Below are 24230 nucleotides of genomic sequence, written 5' to 3' on the forward strand. Positions count from 1 at the left end.
GTGAAGAAAATGATAAAATTTTAGTTTGGGTACAATGTTGTATGTCCGTGCAATTTTCATTCAAAGAGTGAGAGCACTGAAACCTGAAAACTGGCCTGGGCAGGAAGGTGTAAAATTGCCCGGTATTGAATTGGTTAATAACCAATCATCCACCAAAGGTGAGAAGTCACATATAGATAACACAAATCAATGAAAAAGTCCAAATAATCTGGAAGTGCTGGTGCTTTGCAAGATGCCGGAACCTAAAAGGATAAAGTCCTTCACCTTCCACCCAATCACACAGCCTTTTACCAGAGAGTTTGACCTCCCAAAGGACTGGCCAAACAGCACAGTTATCAGGCTCAGCTGATGTATCAAGGACTGGCAGATAGGTCCCCCAGAAAATCCAATGTACTGTATAAGAGGTCCTCCGAATTATATAGCTCTTAGATGGCAGATGTCTCTCCACACATTGAATACCCAAGAGGGAAAAAAGTAACTGCTCATAGTGTAATATGTCAAGAATGCATTAATTTATTAAAAGTATTGCACTTACAATCAGCAGGATTTTCCATGAAAATGGCAACGGTCCGAAGTGACATCACCCGTCGAGGCTCCATCCTTAGGGTGGAGCTTCAATGGGTGACGTCACTACGCACTGCACCCGTAGGGTGGAGCCTCAACGAGTGATGTCACTATGCACCTTGACCGGTCACATTACTATGCACCACACCCATAGGGTGGAGCCTTGACCGGTGACATTACTATGCACCACACCTATAGGGTGGAGCCTCGACGGGTGACATAAATATGCACTGCACCCATAAGGTGGAGCCTCGACGGGTGATGTAACTATGCACCGCTTTGGACCGCGGCCATTTTGATGGAAACTTTCATACAGACATGCTGATGTTTATCCTGCTGATTGTAAGTGCAATACTTTTAATAAATGAATGCATTCTTGACATATTACCCCAAGCAGTTACTTTTTCCCTGTTGGGTATACAATGTGTGGAGACATCAAGAGCTATATAATTCGGAGGATCTCTTATACATTGTCTGGAATTTCTGGGGGACCTATCTGCCAGTCCTTGCTACATCAGCTGAGCCTGATAACCAGTCCTTCTGGTGGTCAAACTCTCCAGTTATGCAGGCCATACATTGTGGAATTCCGAACTATTTTTCATCCGAAAATCGAAAACATTGTTTGCTCGGTAATTCAATGGTGCCATCAATGATTTCGAAAATCGGCCGACCAAGTCCTAAAGTTCACCCCATATAACATGCGAAACGTCTGTTCCTTCCAGGTCACAGCTCACGAGCATATTCTTTTCGGAAAAACGATCATACGTATTGACCATCGAGTCGAAAATCGGTTGTTTTTCACGAGTTTTCCAACATGCCCGATCACCGAAAAGGGGAGGAACCACAAAAATCGTCCGGTGCAATTGACCTACAGAGCGAAAAATCAGTGGTATTTCAATCCATGTATGGCCGGCCTAGGAGGCTGTGTGATTGGTTGGAAGGTGAAGGACTTTCTCTATCCTTCTGGGTTCCGGCATCTTGCAAAGCACCAGCACTTCCAGTTTATTTGTACTTTTTTCATTGATTTGTGTTATCCATATGTGACATCTCACCTTTGGTGGATGATTGGTTATGAATACTAATTACATATATCATCAATTAAGCCCTACATTGATAGTTCTTTGTATTATTATACAGGATTATTTGATGCATGCCTAAACCTCGCCTTACCCATGCATAGCTGATACAGTATCAGGCATGCCAAGAAGCACAGTGCCACAGCACCATGTGGTTTGGTGTGGAATGATTTTGAAACCGGTTCAGGGACTTTGGTGCGTTTCAGGTCCGTAGTTGAAATAAATGGGCTGCCCTACACGTGACATGCGGGAACGCATGGGAAACGCACGGACTTGTTCACACCCGTATGATGTGCGCCTAGCCTACATAACCCGAGCAGGAGTCCTCACTCAGTGGCAGCAATACTTCCATTTCCCTGAACAGAAATCACGAGAATACAAAGTAAAGCAGGCGCCGTGGTTTAGTCTCAGCAGTGCTGTACCCCCGGGTGACCTCTTCCCTCCCTCTAGTACAGGGGGCTCGGTGCCAGCTCAGGGAATGACTGACCCACCAGGGTACCCAGCGGAACAGAGAGAGTTAAAGGGGCGGCACCGGGCATGCCGGGAAAGCGGAAGTGACCGTCCTATCTTCCTGTCAGCGGCTGAAGGAGAGAGAGCGGTCATGAGGGTGTTGAACGGTGCCCGGGTCCTCTCTGTAAGATATGGGGAGTGTGGGGGGTGGTGTCCCCGGCCTCTGCCCGGACGGGGGGGGCGGGATAAAGGTCGGGTGAAGAGCTCCGTGTCTGTGCGGCCTGCACCCCCTGTGTCCGTGTACGGTGACCCTTCTACCCGGGGCGGCAGAGGAGGGTGACCGGACACAGGAAGGGGGTGTCGGCGGTGACAGGCCGGGCTGAGTGAGGAGTGTATGGGTAGTATGACATGGAGGAGAGTGAAGGTCACCCCTGTGCTGTGTATATGGGGGGGCACCGGTTCCTTCACTCCTTGTGTACGGTGAGGAGGGCCTGTGTCCGGTGTGTTACAGTGGGAATCAACTCAGAGTTGAACTGTGAACCTGCAGGGGAGCGTATTAGTGGTCTTCCCTGTGGGCACTGCTGTTATCTTCTATAGGTGCACCGGAGAGGAAACATTCACATCGTCCGCAGCCACTCGTGTCATTGTGCGCTCTGCGCTGCCATCGTGACTCCTGTGCGAATGACATCATCGCGGCCTGGCTGGAGAGCGCCAACCCAGAAGGAAGATCAGGCACCGATGGAAGTTCCTGGAGCAGGGACAGCTCAGTGCTGGAGGGCTCTGCTTGATAGTCTGTCATGAGGAGATTTACTAAAACTGGTGCAGCTGTGCATGGCAGCCAATCGGCTTCTAACTTCAAGTGATACTAAAGTCTTGTTTTTAGTAACAAACATGTCAAACTTACCTGCTCTGCGTAATGGTTTTGTACAGAGCAACCCAGATCCTCCTCTTCTCGGGTTCCCCGATGGCACTTCTGATCTCTCCCTTCTGTTGTGTGCCCCCACAGCAAGCAGCTTGCTATGGAGGCACTCGAGCCGCGGCTCACCAGCCATTCACACACAGTGTCAACTCGGCCCTGTCCCACTCTCCCCTGATTGGCTCACTGGCTGTGATTGTCAGCAGCGGGAACCAGTGACTCCCACTGCTGCCTCAGCCAATCAGGAGTGTCAGTCCCCGGAGAACCGAGGCTCTTGTGAACATCACTGCTGGATCAGGATGGGGCTTAGGTAAGTGTTAAGGGGGATGGGGGGGCTGCTACACAGTTGTTTTTCTTTCATGTATAGAATTCATGAAGGTAAGAAACCTTGAGCCTTTACAACCATTTCCAGCTTGTTAAGTTTTGACAATAAAACCTGGAAGCTGATTGGCTACCATGCACAGCAGCTCCAGATTCTGTGTGCACCAGTTTTAGTAAATCTCCCCATAATGTGTTAATCTGCAGTGCACGCTAGCACATTGTGGTATAACACTCCAGGGGACTCTTTTACTTTTAGCAGAGTCTACTACAGCTTTAATAAAATTCCCAGCAAGGCAAACACATGGTTTGTAGAGCAGAAGAGAATGAAATCTTTTATTTTATTTCAGGTACTTGTATAGCGCTGTTAATTTATGCAGCGCTTTACATATATATTGTACATTCACATGTCCCTAACCCTCAAGGGGTGTACAATCTCAGGTCCCTAACTCACATTCATACATATACATATTAGGGCCAATTTAGACAGGAGCCAATTAACCTACCAGCATGTCTTCGGATTTACAGATCTCAGGAAACCCTGCTACATTTAATACTTGCAGATCACTTCCTTCACACAGTGCAACGTCTCTATCATGTGATTAGCTGACACAGCAGTCACATGATCTGGAGCCCGTACCGCAGGCTCCCAATCAGAAACAGTGACCAAGGACTGTCAGAGACAGCTTGGTCATTGTGCTGGGAGCGTACTCTCAGCACACAACTTCAGGCCGCCATGGACACATATGTGCAGCAGCTGGATGTTAAAGTCCACTTTTTTTTTTGCCACTGCATATATGTGTAAGGGGGGTTATTCACAGTGTGCGTACTATACCATATACCCATGCAGGGCTGTGTTTACCCACACAAGGTGTTCTATGCATCCTCATGCAGGCAGCCTCATTGATGTCATTTTAGGAGGCAGCAGCTGCACAGCCACTGTGTCCCAATATGACATCCATGTGGGTGTGTCCCCCCAAATATGTACTGTGTTCAGGAAACATACCTGCACCCAGTAGCATGTCATATTGGACTTGACATCAATGGAATTGCCTGCACGAGAATGAATGGAGCACCTGTATGAGTGAACATGGGTGTATGGCATAGTAAGCCCAGTGTGAATGAGGCCTAAGACTCATTCTTATGTGTGGTAGAAACTGGTGATTGTCTGAAAAGTGATCTAAGCTCATATCGCTTTTCAGAGGTGTTTGGCAGGTAGTGTGGAGGTGATATGTTGCCTTTTCACTGTCTAATTTAATCGCCATACTACTGTGTTCCAGTCATGTGCATTGCACCTAGTTGTAGTACATTTGTTGCACGGCCCCATAGAACTGCATTGGACGCATTCAGCAGCAACATCGCCCGCTGAAGGCAACATTGTATTTACGTTTTGCTGCAGCTGTATGTTAGATTCAGGCAGGCAGTAAAACCATGGCTCAAGGTGGCCAGGTTTTATTGTACTCCACCCCCCACCCCCAGGTCACACATGTGAATAAAGCCTTTTACAGTTATAAGTAAATTATACAAATAAAAATGAATTTGGCATACCTACTTTTTTGGCATTCATGTTGGATCATTTAACACTAAAATGCTTTATTTAAAAGTTTTTTTTTTTTAGCTAACACAATATATCTGTAATAATCATAAAATAAAGCAGAACTGGAGTGCAAATAAATTCCACAAGCAGGCAGATTCTTGCCTGCAGAAGAAACATTGCATTTCCAGAATGAATGAATTTCATTCCCTGGCTGGCCAATCAAGACAGTTTAGGACCTGACACCTAGAAGATTGTATCGAGGGACTTCATGGATGTTGCACCGTTGGAGGAGAAGTACGTTTGTTCAGCTTTAAAAGTGACAAGTAGTGAAAGCAGAGCTAAATTTACTTTTTCCTTCAACCGTCTGCACCCCTTGCATCTTCTGCTGGATGCTGGTCTTCGGCTGGTGCGGGATGACATTACACATGCACAGGAGTCAGTCATCCCAGCTTGCAGGGATTGTCCCAGCAGCGTAAGCTGAGTTGTGTATGCACGGCTCAGTTTACATGTTGGAGAAGACAGCGAGCAAACGGGTAGGTGTATTTTATTGCAGAAAAGACATTGCATGTCTTTGGTTTTCCGGAATTAAAGTTAAATGGTAAGTGGGGATGATTTTTTTTGTTTTTAGGGGGATTGGTGAAATTCCCCTTTAACCACTTGACCTCCAGAAGGTTTTACCCCCTTTATGACCAGGCCATTTTTTGCTTTTCAGCACTGCACTATTTTAACTGGTAATTGCCTGGTCAAAATTAAACACCACAAATAATCGCGCTTGGGTTACAGTAATAGCTGAAAAATAACCATAAAAGCAAAATCCAGCAGCTTACATAATATTGCAGACTACATAAAAAACATGCGGAAAATGGTGCAGCGCTAGTAATAACATAAACCTAAAATTTCAATGTGAAAAATAATACAGTCCCATAAATAAATGGTGCACTTAAGTTGGAAAAGGTGTAATAACAGTCCACCTGTAAAGCCTCAATTGCGCGGTCATGCCACTCTACCCTAATTAAATTTATATAACACAAATAGAGCTTTCGTTTGGTGGTATTTGAACACCACTGGGTTTATTTTTTTTTATTATATAAATGAAGAAGGCCAAAAATTTTGGGAAAAACATTTCTACTTTTTGATATAAAACATATTCAATTAAAAAAAAATCAAATTGTTTAAAAAATGTTGGCCAAAATGTATTCTGCTACATGTCTTTGGTAAAATAAAATCCCAATAAGTTTATATTATTGGTTTGTCTGAAAGTTATAGCATCTACAAACGATGGCATATATACTGAATTTACGCAGCTTTGAAGCTCTACTGGTAATGATAGTGATCAGTGACTTATAGTGGGACTGTGACAGTGTAGCTAACAATCTGACGCTAACAGACCCTCGCTGGGAGGTACACTAACTGACATTATTAGTGACACTAATACAGTGCTCAGATATAAAACTGTCACTGTACTAATGATGCTGGGAAGTGGCTAACACCTAGGGACAATCAAAGGATTAACTGTGTGTCTAACACATGTAATATGTGCTGCTTTTACTAACTGATCTAGCTGTTTTTTGTCTCCCTGCTTTGCAGGGAGAAGAAACAGCCAGATCACTGCTCTGTTTACAGAGCCTTGTGCTAGTAAACGCAGGACTAAGGCTGTGTTAATCACAGCACAATCAGCAGGTCTCGGCCATAAATCATTGGTGGGACACAGTTGGGGGCATGTGCATGAATGCCCCAGACCAGAAGCAAGCTTGCAACATTTATTTACATTGCTGAGCCTGCACCTGCCACCAGTAAATCTACTGTAACCGAGTGGCAAGAGGTAAAGACTTTGATCTTGTCCAGCAATCACTGTGTACAGAGCGCTTTCTTTAGCCCTCAGGAAACTCTCTCCACCTTGATAGAGCGAGTTGGTTCTGTTTGTCTCAATAAATTCACTGTCATAACTCAGCCTAAAGTCTTACTAAACCCACAACAGTAAAATCAGTCTGTATATGCAGTAAAACATGCTGGTTATACTGACTGGAACCTAGGGGGTTAATCATTGTGTTAAAAAAAAAAAAACCCTGTTTGATTCTCTCTTCTCTGATCCTTCCCTTCTTCCACAGTCCCCATTCCATTTGCTGGTAGTACAGAGTCCTAGGAGGCACCCTGCACATGCAGGGTGTGTAGTGCTAGAGAGGTTTTTTTTTTTTTTTTTTGGGAGGGTGCATGTAATCAACACAGGGCCAGTCGGCGCTGTCCAGACAGAGGGTCAGGGGTCATGCAGCCTCATAGGACTGCCAGAGGAGAAAGTAAATAAAAACACAACACACATTTTTGCCAAGTCCTTTATTAAAAAATTAAAACAAAAACCTTCAGTCCCAACAAAGGTTCCCACCATGTGGCAGCTCTGCCATCTGACAGCCCTTAAATAACTAAGGGGTGGAGCCATCCTGTGACTTCATCGGGAGACCCTGCCCCCTTGTGACGTCACTGACCCAACAAGACCCAGGTCAGTGAAGTCAAGTGGGTGGGGTCTCCTGGTGACGTCACTGGATGGTCTTGCCCCTTCGTTATTTAAGAGCTGTCAGACGGCAGGAGCCTTCGTCGGGACCAGAGGTTTTTTTTTCTTTTGTTTAATTTACTTTTTTTTGGGTCGGCAGTGATGGCGGGTGTCATGATTGATGGTGGATCTGCACCAGGGGACTTTTTTTTTTTTTTTCTGTTTTTGATTTTTTTTTTTTTTTAGTAACTTGTCAAAAACCTGTGTTTTTGTTTTTATTTCTTTTACACTTTTTTTGGTGAAATGAATAGGGGCTTCCAGATTTCAATAATCCCCCACCTCCATAACCAGTGGCCAGGGTTGTGGGGAAGTGGCCATTGTCCTCATCAACATGGAGAAAAGGTGCTTTGGGGGTAGGCCCCCCCCCCCCCCCTTATATATTGAGGACATGTGGCTTGGTATGGTTCAGTGGGTTTGCCAGGTTGTATGCTCGGATAAGGGTCTGGATTTTGGGGGGGGGACCCCATGCACTTTTTTTTTTTTTGGCCTCTTTAAAATCCATACCAGACCCAAAGGACCTCGTATGGATTGGGATGGAGACCCCCATACGTTTTTTTTTTTTGTTTTTTTTTATATTGCCAGCAAAATGTTTTTGCTTTTCATTCAGTTGTCAGTGGGGAACCCCGCTGACAGGTGATGACTCATCCATTGACAAGGATGCGGCGGCCGGCTTCCCGGCACTCTCATTGACAACCAATGAAGAAAAAAACTGCTAAACACTGGGCAATGGTATTTAGTAGAGTTTAGGAGCTGTCGGCATTTTTTTTTCTGCCAAAATGCTCTTTCTGCTGCTCTTGGATGCTCTGGACTTGGTTTTTTTTTCCTGCTGGTAAACGCTACTGCTACTAAAAACCTCTAAAGGTCTGTGTACATGGACACTAAAGCCTAATTCCAGGTTTGAATAAACTCATTAATAGGTATGTTTACTGTCACCGCTGTAAAAACTCTGTGGCATGAATACAAAGCTTTCTCTACTTGGCTGAGGCGGATGAATAATGTCAAGCTCTCCACATCAGCCAATCAGAGGTAGCCTTTTATTCATTCAGAAAATACAAAGCTTCCTCTGGCTGAGAAGTGATTAGCTCAATTTTGTTTCCTGGTGGGGGAGGAAGTTTACACTTCACTGCAAGATATAGCTCTGTATACTGTATGTAGCTCATGCTACATACAGTTTGTACAGTGCTGACAGCAAGTGTTTTTAGTGAAGGCTATAGCTCATTTGGTCCAAACAAACTATTGAAAGGTCAATCATACCTTGAATCAGGCTTTAAAGCAGAATTAAAGTTGAAAAACTAGTTTGTGTAGGTGTTTTTGTTTTTTTTTTAGTAGAAGAGACTTTGTATGTTTCTTCCACCAAAACAAATTTCCTTTTCCTTTTTTATGGGTGTTTTTTTCTGGTATACTTCCTGTGGTACATGTGCAGAATAGTGTACGCCTTTAGCACACCTACCATGCACAGGTGCACGAGACTCTAAGTGAACCAGTTTGTGTTCCACAGTCCCCTTTCAAAAGTAATAAGTTGTAACTTGTCATTTGTTTTTATAGTTATCCTGGGGGAGGCAAAACTGCTCCTGAGATGGAAAATGGTTTAATTTTTTAAATTTTCATGATTATTAGTGGTTAGAGAGATTTCAGCATCGACCGAAACCCTTTGATGTTTAATATTACACTTTTATTACAGAGGAGGCTTTATTCAGCAAAAGCAGCCACAAAGCCTGAAGCTGCTGGCAAGGCTCGTCTTCTTCCTGAGGAGCTTGAGGTAAGCTGTTGTACTCACATTTTGTTACTGGTTTTCTGGGTGTAAATCTGCATTATGCATACAGATTTTTTTTATTTTCTTTGACTGGGAATTCGTGTCCTTTTACAGGTTCTATGTTTTGATATTTTATATATCTATTATCGGCTTTAGCTCATGATGCTTGCTTGCACATTGTTTTACAGATCACAAAGTTGCCAAATGGGCTGGTTGTCGCCTCTCTAGAAAACTACGCCCCATCTTCTAGGATCGGAATGTTTATAAAGGCAGGAAGCCGATATGAAACCGCCAACAATTTGGGTGTTAATCACGTTTTACGTCTTGCATCCAACTTGGTAAATATCAATCCTAAAGTGATTGTAAATGCTTTTTTTTTTTTTTTTTTTTTCACTAAAATATCAATCATGTCATACCTGCACTTTAATGGGTTTACACAGAGTAGCCCTGATACTCCTCTTCTCCGGTCCCGCACAGGCTCTCCTGACTCCTCTGCCCCCTTAGCAAGCCACTTGCTATTTGCTATGGGAGCCGTTGTGTGGGCTTGCTCCTGAGGCCCACTTTGTGTCCATTAACATAAAGCACTGCTGGGCTCCACCCCAAGTTTTCACCTCACTGTGACTGACAGCAGCAGGAGCCAATGGCATCAATTAGGCATATGTATTTTACCAAAACTTCTATCTCATTTACTCTAATCTTTATTTCTAGACAACTAAGGGAGCCTCCGCTTTTAAAATTACCCGTGGTCTTGAAGCTGCTGGAGCTGGCTTAAGGTTTGTGTTTGAAAATTACTTTTGAAAGAGAGATTTTTTTTAGCAATTTAATAAAAGAGAAACTATTTCTAGACGAACTACTGAGATCAGTTAGCCACAAGGAACCATTATACTTGTGTTTTGAACTACTAAATAATGTTTTTATGCCTTGTGGGTTACAGGTTCATGGGATGTGCTACAGAAATCAAATTTTATTTTTTATAAATGCTATTTACATTTTGTGTTTTTCCTTGAATAGTTCTAGTAATGTTGCTATTCTTGCAGTTACTGTGTGAAGACTGTCTGATAGCCATTTGTTACGTTTGTTTTTCCACAGTGTGACATCAACAAGGGACAACATTGTGTACGCAGTGGAATGTCTTAGAGATGATGTGTAAGTAATTTAAAGTACTTGGGTGTTTTTATTTTTAGATATATGGAAAGTAGAAGATGTCTCCCCCCCCCCCCCCCCTTGTTTATGAAATGTATAAATATGAAATGTGCTGGGTTTTTTATTTTCTTGGAACATGTATATGGAGCATGTACAGTGTTTCATAAAGGCACTGATCTGGGGAAAGCTACCAAAACAAGTGTATTCTGCACTGAAGGTTCCCAAGAGCACAGTGGCCTCCATAATTCTCAAATGGAAGGAGTTTGGAACAACCAGGACTCTTCCAAGAGCTGGTCAGACTGAATGGGAGAAGGGCCTTTAGTAAGAGTGGTGACCATGAACCCAATGATCACTCTGAATGAGCTCCATAGATTTTATATTGAGATGGGACAAAGTTTCAGAAGGACAACCATCACAGCAGCCTTCCACCGATGTGGGCTCCATGGCAGTGTGGCCAGATGGAAGCCTATCCTCAGTGCAAAACCCATGAAAGCCTGTTGGGAGTTTGCAAAAAAGCATCTGAAGGACTCTGACTGTGAGGAACAAGGTTCTCCGGTCTGATGAAACCAAGATTGAACTGTTTACCCTCAATTCTAAATGTTCTGTCTGTCGGAAATCAGGCACCTGCCCAATACCATCCCAACGGTGAAGCATCGTGGTGACAGAATCATGCTGTGGGGGTGTTTTTTTTTCCGCAGCAGGGACTGGGAGACTGGTCAGGGATGGAAAGCTGAATGGAGCAAAGTACAGAGATATGCTCAATAAAAATCTGTTCCATAGCGCTCAGACTGGGTTGAAGGTTCTTCTTTCAACATGACAAGGATCCTAAACACACAGCCAAGACAATACAGGAGAGGCTTAGGGACAAGTCTGTGAATGTCTTAGAGTGGCCCAGCCAAAGCTCTGACTTGAACCCTATTGAATATCTCTGGAGAGACCTGAAAATGACTGTCTGCTGATGGTCCCCATCCAACCTGACTGAGCTTGAGAGGATTTACAAAGAAGAATGGCAGAAAATCCCCAAATCCAGGAGTGCAAAGTTTGTTGCGTCATACCCAAAAAGACTTGAGGCTGTAATTGCTGCCAAAGGTGCTTCAACAAAGTATTAACCACTTGTCTACCGGGCACTTATACCCCCTTATTTACCAGGCCAGTTTTCAGCTTTCAGCGCTGTCGCACTTTGAATGAGAATTGCGCGGTCATGCAACGTTGTACCCATATGAAATTTTTATAATTTTTTTCTCACAAATAGAGCTTTCTTTTGGTGGTATTTAATCGCCGCTGGGCACTTTTTGCGCTATAAACAAAAGTGCAAAATTTTGAAAAAAAAAAAAAAGTTTTCTATTATAAAATTTTTCAAACAGGTAGTTTTTCTCCTTCACTGATGTGCGTTGATGAGGCAGCACTGATAGGCAGCACTAATGAGGTGTCACGGATAGGCAGCACTGATAGGTGGCACTGCTAGGCACTGACTGGCACAACTGCTGGGCATTGACTGGCACAACCGCTGGGCACTGGCTGGTGGCACTGACTGGCAGCACTGCTGGGCTGCACTGATGGGCACAGGTGGGTGGCACTGGTGGGCACAGGTGGGTGGCACTGCTGGGTGGCACAGGAGGGTGCACAGGTGGGCGCACTGCTGGGCGGAACTGGTGGGTGGCACTGCTGGGCACCGATCATCAGGGCACTGATGATCGGTGCCGATCCCTGCTCTGACAACTGCCGGTTCTCGACAGCACTTTCCTCACGCTCTGGAGGAAAGTGCAGCCGAGGACCGGCAATTGCATTTCCCAGTGATCAGCGTGTCATTGGACACGGCTGATCACGTGGTAAAAGGCCGCTGTGATTGGCCTTTTACCACATCACGTGATCAGCTGTGTCCATAGGACACAGCGATCACGGAGATCGCCAGGGGGGCGCCCCCGGGGGCACGCAGGAGAGCGCGTTCTGGGAGGACATCATATGACGCCCACCCAGAACTGGCTGGCCGCAGTGTAGCCGTCATTCGGCTATCTGTGGTCGGCAGGTGGTTAAGTAAAGGGTCTGAATACTTAAGTACATGTGATATTTCTTTCTTTTTAATTCACAGACGTTTCTAAAATTCAGTTTTCACTTGTCATTATGGGATACTGAGTGTAGATCAAGGAGAAAAAAATTAGTTTAAACAATTGTAGTATCAGGCTGCAACATAACAAAAGTGAAAAAGTGAAGGGGGTATAAATACTTTATGAATGCACTGTATATTGTCATATTATGTTTTGTATCTTGACTGTATTCAGCAGGCTGAACAAAAACACTAATCGACTCCTCCATCTACACAAACTAGGTGGACGGAGAAAGCCACCCCATCGGGACATTGTTTTCTGACAGTTGCACCCTCGTCGGAATACACTGATCAACTGCTGCAGCCACTGATTGAGAAAAATGTTTTTACCTGTCCCTTTGACAGACGTCGATTAAATGATTGCCTGTTGTCAAGCAGGGACTGCCACACACTAATCGAAATTTGGTCGGTCTTCGTAACCAGCTGAATTTTAATCCGTTTATGGTCAGCTTTAGTCTTCACATTGCTCCCTATGTGCCTGTAGAATCCTTGGATCCTAAGTGTGGATTGTGCACAGGGCCTTCTGGCTTCAACCCCTTCATTTAGTTTAAATGGAGTGAACTGTAGAGGAACGGGACTTAAACTTAGACGTTAGGACTGAGGCTTAAAGTGGTACTAAAGCTTCCAAATTTTTAAAATTAAAATAACATTATAACAAGTTTCTGTGCATTGGTTCAGCCTCAATCCTTCTTTTTCTGGGGTCCCCTGCCAACGCTCTTGGCTCTTCTTCACCGTGCACTGCCATAGCCCCGCTGTTTTCACTTTGTATCCTCTCTTCCAAACGTCAATATCTTTACTATTGGCAGCCAGGTGTAACACTTTTTGGCTTCACAGCCGGGTACCCACTGTGCATGCACGGCACTGTGAATGGTCCTGCAGTTTTCTTGGACCTGTCACATGTCCCAGAAGACTGAAGGGGGGGTGGATTACATCGCGGAGGACTTCCGATCGGCTAGGCGGTGGGAGCGGGAGCCTGTCAAAATCCGGTACCCACTCACACCCACCCCCAAAAGCTCCATTTCACAAACAGGAGCAGGGGAGGAGGTCTTAAAGCTGAACTTCCCCTTTTGAGGCATGCATCCAAGGCGCTACACTGAGATTTCATTTAAAACTGACACTAGTGCCTTTTAGATACTGTTTAGACCATGTCAGGTTCACTTTAGCAGATATAATAGAGCATTGTTTCTTTGGAATTTTCTGGGTATGCTCTGCTTGTTTTTTCCAAAGCAGCAGAAAAATGGTTGTCCATAAAGTGCTTTATCAAAACAGACTGTGGCACTTAACCTGGATTTTATTTATTTATTTTTAGGCTAGGCCAGTGTTCAAGCAAACTTAGGCTTTCCTAATTTTAATATGGATATTAAGGCCATATTTTGTTTGCTTCAGATTTCTAAGGTGTATTTAACACAATGTTCAACTTGCTTAGGGCAAGTGGCAGTTTGAAGAGCATTTTAGCCAGCAAGTATTTGTGAATTATTTATCAAAGCTTTCTGCAATTTTCAGCAGTTTTGTTGAGGCCCTCAAAGCACTGTTCAGCACAGATCTTATTGGGTGCACAGGCTTTCATTTGTGATGTAACTCCAAGTCATGCTGAGGTAACTGCACATACCTTCATACAGCTTCCCAACAGCCCTAGAATCCTAGTGTGCTTCCATACTCAACCATGTGCCTTTTTGGTGAAAGTGGTGAAGGAAAGTTCACCTGAAATTCATACTTTTTCTGTTTCATTGATTCAAAGTACTGAAGCTACTGGATCAGCATGACCAGCACATAACAAGAATGTTAGGATAAGGGTTGGCAATACTGGCTGCTTACTTTCCTTAATACTCGTTTCTTCCACACCGGCCCAATAACACACCCAAAGAAGCCAAGTTTTTTTTACATGGAGGGTCAGTTCACACTACATGCGTTTTTTGTTTTTTTTTTTTCTGCATGGACAGAAAGAAGTTTATATGGTTGTCAATGTCATAGTTCATATCAGTGCTTGCAGTTCCAGTGCGTTCCAGTTGCAGAAAAAAAAAAAAGAAGTAGAACAGACTGCATTTTTCCTGCACAGAACTGTACTGGAATGTGGTGGAATGCACATGTCCCTATTTAAATTGAAGAAAAAGCGAGGGTAAAAAAACATACCGGAACACATCAAAAATCACCGGAACGTTTCGAGACCGTGCATCTGGAATGCTTTTCTTTGGTGTGAAGCGGCCCGGAGGGTTCGGCAAATGTCTACATAAAAGTGCAGGCTTCCTTTTTAAAGGTTTAGGTTAATTTTTTTTATGTGGAAACTTGCAGAAAAAAATGTGAATATATTTTCTCCTGCAGGAGCCTGGAAAGCATTTCAAAAGTGATCAGGGGTGCAATGTCCAGTTTCTGCAGACAATCCCTGCAGCTTTCAGCCTGTACCTGTATATGGGCTATCATTTTGAAAGCTGCAGGGTTTGTGAATGAACTACCAGGGCACTCATCAGTGCCCTCACAGTTCATTCAGAACTACAAACCATCAGCCATGGTGGATAACCATAGTTGTAGTTCATTCATTCACAGGAAAGTGTAAACGAATGACACAGCCATGGGGGGAGCCCTGCACAGCAGCACTGTTTTTGAATTGTGACAGTGGGTGCGGGGAGAAAATCTGGCAGCAGGAGATGGAACATGTTGCATGTTCCACCCTAAATATGGGTGTGACGTGTTCCAAAAATGTAACTTCTCCTTATCTATCGTATTCAGAACACTGGGATCTTTAGGCTTTCCTATATAAATCTTCTTATAAATAAATGCACAACTCCAGGCTCATAAATGTATTATTTTTCTATTGGCTTATATAAATCCTGTTTAATGAAACAATTTTTTCTGAGCTCTACTGAGCAGCTGCTGAAATGTGTCAACCACATTTCTGACTTCCAGCCCTATTAGAACTGTTTCTAATAAATAAAAATGTTCCAGTGCTTTTACCTCTGCCCCTACCTTTCCATAGTCCTTAGCAAAACACAGCCACATTGTCCTCACCTCATGCCTTAATGGTTGATAATTCTGTACTAATATAATGGCTTTCAATTATAACCAATATATCAGATGAATGTACAGACACTACTACAAAAGAATTTGGGATTTGATTTCCTTTATTTTTTTAGGGATACTGTAATGGAATATCTCATTAACATCACTACTGCCCCAGAATTCAGAAGATGGGAGATCGCTGAACTTGCGGACAGAGTAAAGACTGATAAGGTTTTGGCTTTCCAAAATCCACAAGTTGGTAAGTAGTAAGTTATTTTTTTTTATTTCTTTTGATATTTTGTAAAGTGTATTTTGTGCATAAAATAAGTTAGTGTTAAGTGTTTGATGTGAAGTGTTGTGTTTTTTTTTTTTTTTTTCGTTCTACAGGTATCTTGGAGAACCTTCATGCTGCTGCTTACCGTAATGGTCTTTCTAATTCCTTGTTCTGTCCTGACTACAGAATTGGAAAAGTTTCACCAGATGAGGTAACAATTTTGTCACTTTGCAAAAAAACAAATCTAAAGGCTCAAATCACAAAGCAGTAGTGTGTGCGTTATTTGGATCACGTGACTCATTTGATCCAAATCTCATGCAATATTGAAAACCTCAATTCATTATCAGATTGTGTGGGATTTTCCAGAAAAATAAGAAGTGCATAGTAAATACCTCATAAAGCAATCTAAGTCAGTTAACTAAAAGAAAAAAAATACATGAGTTTTTAGGAAGTAGTGGTCTAGCCATACACTTTTTTAATAAATATATAAAATGAATAGTTGGTTGTTAAACTGCTGGCGTGCTAACTACCGCTCACCCCTGCACATCTCATTCAGCATACAGATGAGCATAAACAAAGGAGCTGGCGTGGGGATTCCCCCACAATCGATACCCAACCCTTTGAGTCTTGTATAAATTTTCAGAGGGACCCAATGCCAAAAAATTCCAAAAGCAAAAAAACAATTGTGTGAGGTTGCCCTCAAAATCCATTGCAGACCCTTAACCAAGCACTCAGCCTGGCAGGCAAGCAAAGGAGGGGGGACGAGTGTGCAAACGTTGTACTTTGTGTACGCATTTTCTTAAAGTGGAACTTAACTGTGGAAGAAGGCTAATAGGAGAGAGAAAAGTAGCCGCAACTATTGCCTGAGGGCTCACTGTAGCTAATATTTTGCCCATGACTGACTTGGTATGCCATGAAAGTACTATGCATAAAATGAGCAGTTCATGCAAGAAAACCCACAGACAGGTAGGATAAAACATTTCTGAGTCAATGTCTGAGAATGGTGAAAGTTATGCAAAACAAAGCGGGTAATTCCAGCCACTAAGGCCAAGGGTGTATGCTTATTCCACAGTACACAATAACATCTATTCCTAAAGATTTTCCCTGTGCTTTTACTTAAGTATGTAACCTTTTATCTGTTGACACTATTTGAAAGAAGAGGTAAATGTCCATAAGGTGTACTTATTTCACATGACTGCATAAAGCTGTAGTCACAGGAGTGCCTAGGCACCCACAAATAACAGGAAGTGCACTGATTATTTTTCAGGGGAATTTCAAAACCAAAGGAAAATTTTTCAGGGTTCTGCTTAGGCAAGATTAAGTGAGTGACTCTGGAAAATAGTACATTATGGCCACTAGATGGAGATGATGATCATAGGAAATATTTACTTATTTAAAATAGATGTAAAGTTAAATTAGTACCACACTGATGCCATACAATAACTTTACAAACAATTCCCAGAGATGGAGCATTTCTTAACATGCCTAGGCTATAATTGTCTTGTGCAAAATACAAATCTGTTTTTGCAGACAGAGAAAAGAAGAGAAACTTAATGTGCAGCGGATGCTTTAGAATATTTTTCAATGTTTTTTTTTCAGCTGCAGCAGTACGTGCAGACTCATTTCACAAGTGGAAGACTGGCCTTTGTAGGTTTAGGTATGTAAATTGTGAGGATTGCATTTTTTGTGGTCATATCTATTTGATAGACTTTTGGTGGGACTTCAGTTTTCCTGAAATTTTTTATTTGCAGAACATATCCAGAGGATCTGGTGTGCAAATCTAATGCTGTCAAGATCATGCACTTTAACCACTTGCCATCCATGGCAAATTTAGTGTTCACATGTTTTGAAATGTTTCACATACATGTTAAAATCTTCAATTTTTGCTAGAAAATTACTTAAAACCCCCAAACATTATATTCTTCTGAAAACTGAGGTCCTGGTGAATATAATTGTGGTTATTGCAATTTTTTTTTATTTTGCGCAGCTATTTATCAAATGCAAATTTTCAGGAAAAAATACACTTACTTGAATTTTAGTACACACGAACACAATATAATACCAGTTTTTTGGTAGTCTGTGAAAGATGTTGCACCCAGTAAATAACAAAAATGTCAAGATTTAAAATTAGGCATGCATGTGAAATGGCAACTAACTACCGTGCCTAAAATGATCCATAGGCTACGCTTTAAAAGCCTTTACAGCTTAGAGTTAAACATGAGCTCTGGTACTAGAATTTTTGTTCTCACTCTGACATTTGCAACAATACACTGTTTAGATATGTGTGCTGAAGCTATGACCGCGTTTGCATTTCCAGAGAGAAAATGGGGTGCTTAAATTGTTTTTTTTTTTTTGTTTTTTTTTTCTACACACTTTTTTAAACCATGTTTGGGTTTTTTTTTTGTTTAAAATTCAACTTTAATGCTATCACAAGGAATGAACAACATATCCCTTGTGATAGCTTTGACAGTGACCAATACTGTTTATGGAGAGATCTGCGGTCTTTTAAGACCCCTGATTCCTCCTCTACCCTTCAAAGCATCTGAACAAACACAGGGAAACACAGCACCAAAACTGGAAGTGAAGAAATCCTCGTCTCTTTCTATGTCGTTTGTCACAGAAAAGATCGGGGAACGAATCCTCCATCTGCATGCCCATGTGGGCAGCCAAGCCAGCAGCTTGCAGTGATAACGGTGGAACAGGAGAGCCTTGAAATGTCAGTGGCAGGACTGGCGACCCCCTTCAGAGCCCTGTAAGTGATTGGGTGACTGTGAAGCCACTCAAATCACTTTAGCTGAAAGCCAGTTGTTAACCAGGATCATGGCTGCAGCTTCATAGCTGTGAGTAGTTGGAGTGATTTTTGTTTTGTAAATTAGTAAATCGTATTAAAGTGGTAGTAAACTTTAGTGGGGGGAAAAACAAAAAACGTTCTCCCTGCAAGGTAATGTCATAATGTGCTAGTATGCTTCGCATGAGCACCTTATGAAAGACTTGCCTTAGAACGAAGCCCTCCAGCGGCGCACTGTTACCGCTGAAAGGTCTTCCATCATCACTCGGTCTTCCTTCCAGGTCTGCAGGCTCTGGCTGCTTAATTGGCTGAGCTGCGATGATGTCACTTCCATGCATGCAGCAGTCTCAGTTGCGGCACAGAGCTCTGAAGGAACAGCACGGGTATGTTCCTCCAGAGCGCATGCATTGGTGAACTCACCAGCTGCAAGGACACTAACTGTGCATATTTAGGAGATATTCCTTGCACCTACAGGTAAGCTTTATTATAGCTTACCTGTACATACAAGTGTCCAGTGGGAGTTTACTCCAACTTTAATAATCAATCACTTTAACTGGTCATTTTTAGGTGAATGATGAAGAAAATGTTGGTCTGTTTTTATGAAATGCAATAAATCATAGAATGTTTTATTCATAGGTGTCAGTCATTCTGTCCTTAAACAAGTTGGAGAACAGTTTCTTAATGTCAGAAGTGGTGCTGGTCCTGCAGCTGTCAAAGCTCAGTATCGTGGAGGTACGTAGGTTTCATTTTTTGTGTTCTTCGGCATTTCAGTAGGTTAAATGCCTTGCAAATGCTTTTAGATCTTCCAGATTTAGCAGTTTACTGGCAAATTCCTGTGTACTAAGTTTTTTGGTAACACAAATTTGTATCAGAGAAGCAGACACCACTCCAGGTGAGACATAATCATGTAATCCCCTTTCTGAACTACAGGGTGCCGGTCCAGTCCGTGATCTGAACATTCCAAGCAAATACAAAGAGAGGTTGACCACACTTCAATCTTCATAAAAATTGTGAACTTTTATTGATAACGTCCAAAAAATACAGGCATCGCAGACCCAGGATACAGGAAAGTAGCAGCATGGTTAACAATGGTTAATCATGTTGCTGCTATCTTGTATCCTGGGTCTGTGATACCTGTATTGTTTGAATTTTAGCAATAAAAGCTTGCAATTTTTCTGAAGATTTGAAGTGTGGTCAACCTCCTTTTTGTATTTGCTTGGAACAAAAATTAATGTGACGCCTCCAGTTGTCAAGCCAGGATATCTGTTTATAAAAAATGGAACTGTTCAGATGCTAGCATTTTCCCTAAACTGATAGATACAGTGGATATAAAAAGACTCCAGACCCCTTTTAACAATGTCAGGTTTCTGTGATGTAAACAATTGGGACAAAGATAAATAATTTCAGAACTTTTTCCACCTTTAATGTAACCTATAAACTGTACAACTCAGTTGAACAGCAGAATGAAATCTTTTAGGTGGAGGGAAGTAAAAATGAAAAAAACTAAAATAATATGGTTGCATAAGTGTGCACACCCTTAAACTAATACTTTGTTGAAGCACCTTTTGATTTTATTACAGCACTCAGTCCTTTTCGGTATGAGTCTATTAGCATGGCACATCTTGACTTGGCAATATTTGCCCACTCTTCCTTGCAAAAACATTCCAAATCTGCCAGATTGCGAGGGCATCTCCTGTGCACAGCCCTCTTCAGATCACCCCACAGATTTTTGATCGGATTCAGGTCTGGGCTCTGGCTGGGCCATTCCAAAAGTTTAATCTTCTTCTGTTGAAGCCATTCCTTTGTTGCTTTGGATGCATGCTTTGGGTTGTTGTCATGCTGAAAGATGAAGTTCCTCTTCATGTTCAGATTTTCTAGCAGAAGCCTGAAGGTTTTGTGCCAATATTGTTTGGTATTTGGAACTTTTCATAATTCCCTCTACCTTGACTAAGGCCCCAGTTCCAGGCGAAGAAAAACAGCCCCAAAGCATGATGTTGCCACCACCATGCTTCACTGTGGGTATGGTGTTCTTTTGGTGATGTGCAGTGTTGTTTTTGCGTCAAACATATCTTTTGGAATTATGGCCAAAATGTTCAACATTGGTCTCCTCAGACCATAACACATTTTCCCACATGCTATTGGGAGACTTCAGATGTGTTTTTGCTAAAGTTAGCCGGGCTTGGATGGTTTTTCTTTCGTCTTGCAACTCAACCCCATAGCCCAGACATACTAAGAATACAGGAGATTGTTGTCACATGTACTACACAGCCAGTACTTGCCAGATCTTCCTACAGCTCCTTTAATGTTGCTGTAAGCCTCTTAACAGCCTCCTAGACCAGTTTTCTTCTCGTCTTTTCATCAATCTTGAAGGGACGTCCAGTTCTTGGTAATGTCACTGTTGCGCCATATTTTCTCCACTTGATAATGACTGTGTTCCATTGTGTATCTAATGCCTTGGAAATTCTTTTGTACCCTTCTCCTGACTGATAGTTTTTAACAATGAGATCCCTCTGATGCTTTGGAAGCTGTCTGTGTGCCATGGCTTTTGCTGTAGGATGCGACTAAGAAAATGTCAGGAAAGACCTACTAGAACGGCTGAACTTTATTTGGAGTTAATCAGAGGCACTTTAAATGATGGCAGGTGTGTACTGACTCCTATTTAACATGATTTTGAATGTGATTCCTTAATTTTGAACACTGCTATATCCCCAGTTATAAGAGGGTGTGCACACCACATTATTTTAGGTTTTTATGTTTACTCCCCTCCCTAAAAGGTTTCAGTTTGTTTTTCAATTGAGCTGTACAATTTATAGGTCACATTAAAGGTGGAAAAAGTTCTGAAATGATTTATCTTTGTCCTTTTTTTTTTTTTTTTTTTTTTTTTAACATCACAGAACCCTGACATTTAACGGGTGTTTAGATTTTTTTATATCCACTGTAGATGTTGTACGTTACAGAAGCATTAATTGAGAATTTGGTGATAGCTGTGTACTTTCCAGCATACAGGAGTATTTTAAGAGTGCAGATCAAGGGTAATCCCATAGTAACCACTCTAAGTTTTTTTGTTGTATCTTTCAGATTTGCCTTGCTAAATTGTATCTGAAATCTGGTAGCTGTGCAGAGTACCCCAACATTTTTCTTTTATAATATATATGTTTTTCTAACAGTACATGTTTTCATTATCTATAAAGAGCCATATTCTCCCTGTGCTTGTGTGGGATTCCTCAAATTGTCCATAGGCATGCTGGTGGGTTAAGTTGATTGTCTAAATTGGCACAAATATGTGTGCATAAGAGCTAGGGACCTTAGCTTGTCTTAGATCTCTTTGAAGGCAGGGAGTGTGAATGTACTGTGTGTGTGTATCCATCTCTGCGATAAATAAGTTATAACAGGCTAGTTAGACCGTAGGTTTGCCTATACTTCCTACAAGTGCAGTACCTGAAAACAATTTTCTTTCCCTGAATATGAATGAGCAACTATTAGAGGTCAGCATGAGTCAGAGGCTTCCAGCTTTTTGAGATGTCATCGCAGAAAGTTATGGGTTGGGGAAAAAGACTAATGGTATGGTTATACCCTAGCAATGTAGGGGCCATGTGTTTACCATTTTATCCTTTTTGCTTCTTCTGTAAAAGTTGAAAATCTGAGGGGGACATGGTCTGGATATTGCCGAGTGAGGATGCACTGTTCCTGAGCTCCTGCACCTGACCTATTTGCTGCCAAACCTTGCTACAACAACATATCATGCTCTCAGTCAAGAAGAAGAGGGTGAAGGGGACACAGGCATCCCGGGGACCCAACCCAAAGACCGAGATAAACCGTTTTTTCCCAGAGACTGGCTGTCGGGACTCACACTAATATGGCGGCGACACGTTGCACGCCAACTGTCTCGCCTTCTGGGTCCATATCCCGGCCATCTTCTCCAACCCCGGACACCTTTGACGTGTATGTCAACCTTCCTGAGGCTTTCTCTGTGGACTGCCCAGATCCCGTACCCGCACATACCACTCCTGCAACTCCGCCCACGGCAGATGATCTCCGGGCACTTATCCAGGCACTCCCCACTAAGGCCGACATTGAGGCCCTCGTTACACGGGCGGAGGACACGCATCGCAGGGAACTCGGACTTGTGCGCTCAGAGATGCACACTCTGGCCGACCGCCTCTCCACGGACGAGCAGTCTGTGGTTGCTGTGGACCTTTGGGTGTCGGCTCTGGAGAACACGCAGGTGTCTAACGTAGCCGCGGTGGTAGCTCTGCAACTATATCTGGAGGACCGGAGCCGTCGCAATAACCTGAGGCTTCGGGGCCTCCTGGAGGCCACAAGACCTGTTCACCTTCGAGACACGGTCACGGCTATCTTTCATAATATTCTGGACGTTACCCCTCCGGCCGACCTGGAGATGGACAGAGTGCACAGGACGCCTTCTGATCTGAATTGCCCGAGGGATGTAATCTGTCGACGGGCAAGGAAGGGATGTAATCTATTCTACATAAAGCCTGGCTACAGGGGGACACAGATTTTGATGAGGTTTCCATCAAGATCTTGCCTGACATCTCCTGGGCTACCTTGCAGAGACATGCCTTACTTATCCCTCTTTTGGATAAGATCCATCATGCTGGCTTGACCTACCGCTGGAGATACCCGTTGATCATCTCTATGCGGAAGGGGCCTCACTTCTTTACCTTGAGATCCGCAAAAGACTTACCGGCGCTCTTTTCCTTCATGGAGGTGGACCCAATTGTAGTGCCTGACTGGCTGCAGCTCCTGCCCTGGCAATTGGGTGGGCCTTCCCCATTGGGCTTTCTACCCGGCCTTCTGCCTAGACAACGTCGCAAACCCCACTCACCATCTACTGAGGGTCCATGTGAGTCCTGACCTACCTATTATTATTATTATTATTATTATTATATATATTTTTTTTTTTTCTTGAGTCTGGCTTCCCCGTCTTCTGGACTAATTCTGGACTAATTGACGTTGTACCGTGGAACCTGCTGAACCTGTTATTTGCTCTGTCACTAATGCTAGGCCTTGGCCGTGTGTGACTGCCTTTAATGCCAGACGGGTCTTATACATAATGCCGGAGCTTTGTCTGCTCTATAGTGTACCGGCTATAACCCCTCATGATCTCCCCACATCATGCTCTTAGGCCTGGGTTATATCGCTTATTTGTCTTTTGACTCTTTATCATTTCAGAAGGGCTTTGTACCTTAATGTTTCTTTTCTGTGGAGGGAGGGGTCCTGTCCTTCCTGGCCATATTACCGGGGGTGCCATGTGTTGAAAACCCTAGGCTCATTGTATTTGTTTGGGGGGGCCTGGGAGTTCTAATGTTTATACTGCTGTTCGGGTGGTGGGGGTACTCCTGCTCCCACTACGGTCTGGGGGGCCGTCCCTACCCCATTGGTTTGGGTCCTGAGCTGTCCTCGGGGGATATGTTTGTTTGCTGGTCCTGCAATGTTTTTGTGTACCAGGTTGGGAGCTCCACCTTGGACTGGCTAGGGAACCCTGGGAGGCGGTGGTTGGCTTGCCTCGGGTGCTCTTTCTGTCTGCCCCTGGGGCCTCGGCTGTACGAGGGGGGAACTATTAGAGTGCCTTACTGTTCTGCTCACTGTATAGTTTGTACTTCATGTTCCCCTTTTTTACACTTGTGATGTTACCTGTTTTTTTTTTTTCTACATTACTATGGGATCTTCCATTGTAATTGTTGTAACTCGACTATTTTATTTTCAGCTTGGGAGGGGGAGGGGTCTCCCATTGGCTGTTTCTTTCT

At 43.1% G+C, this 24230-nt stretch overlaps 1 protein-coding gene across 1 annotated transcript in view; it reads left to right on the forward strand.

Annotated features, from left to right (window-relative positions):
* The first annotated feature begins 2136 nt into the window (after positions 1 to 2136).
* The window catches only part of UQCRC2 (ubiquinol-cytochrome c reductase core protein 2), a 38150-nt gene continuing 16056 nt past the window's right edge, over positions 2137 to 24230 (forward strand). Inside the window, exons 1-9 of the mRNA XM_089674791.1 lie at positions 2137 to 2274; positions 9088 to 9165; positions 9348 to 9497; positions 9868 to 9932; positions 10249 to 10305; positions 15535 to 15659; positions 15788 to 15885; positions 17274 to 17331; positions 19099 to 19194. Of these exons, the coding sequence (XP_089530917.1) occupies positions 2242 to 2274; positions 9088 to 9165; positions 9348 to 9497; positions 9868 to 9932; positions 10249 to 10305; positions 15535 to 15659; positions 15788 to 15885; positions 17274 to 17331; positions 19099 to 19194 (760 nt within the window). The 5' untranslated portion in view covers positions 2137 to 2241. The remainder of the gene's footprint in view (positions 2275 to 9087; positions 9166 to 9347; positions 9498 to 9867; positions 9933 to 10248; positions 10306 to 15534; positions 15660 to 15787; positions 15886 to 17273; positions 17332 to 19098; positions 19195 to 24230) is intronic.

The sequence above is a fragment of the Staurois parvus genome, unplaced genomic scaffold, assembly GCF_062004578.1.
Source record: "Staurois parvus isolate SC_StPar_1 unplaced genomic scaffold, SC_StPar_1.0 ptg000152l, whole genome shotgun sequence".
Taxonomy (NCBI): Eukaryota; Metazoa; Chordata; class Amphibia; order Anura; family Ranidae; genus Staurois; species Staurois parvus.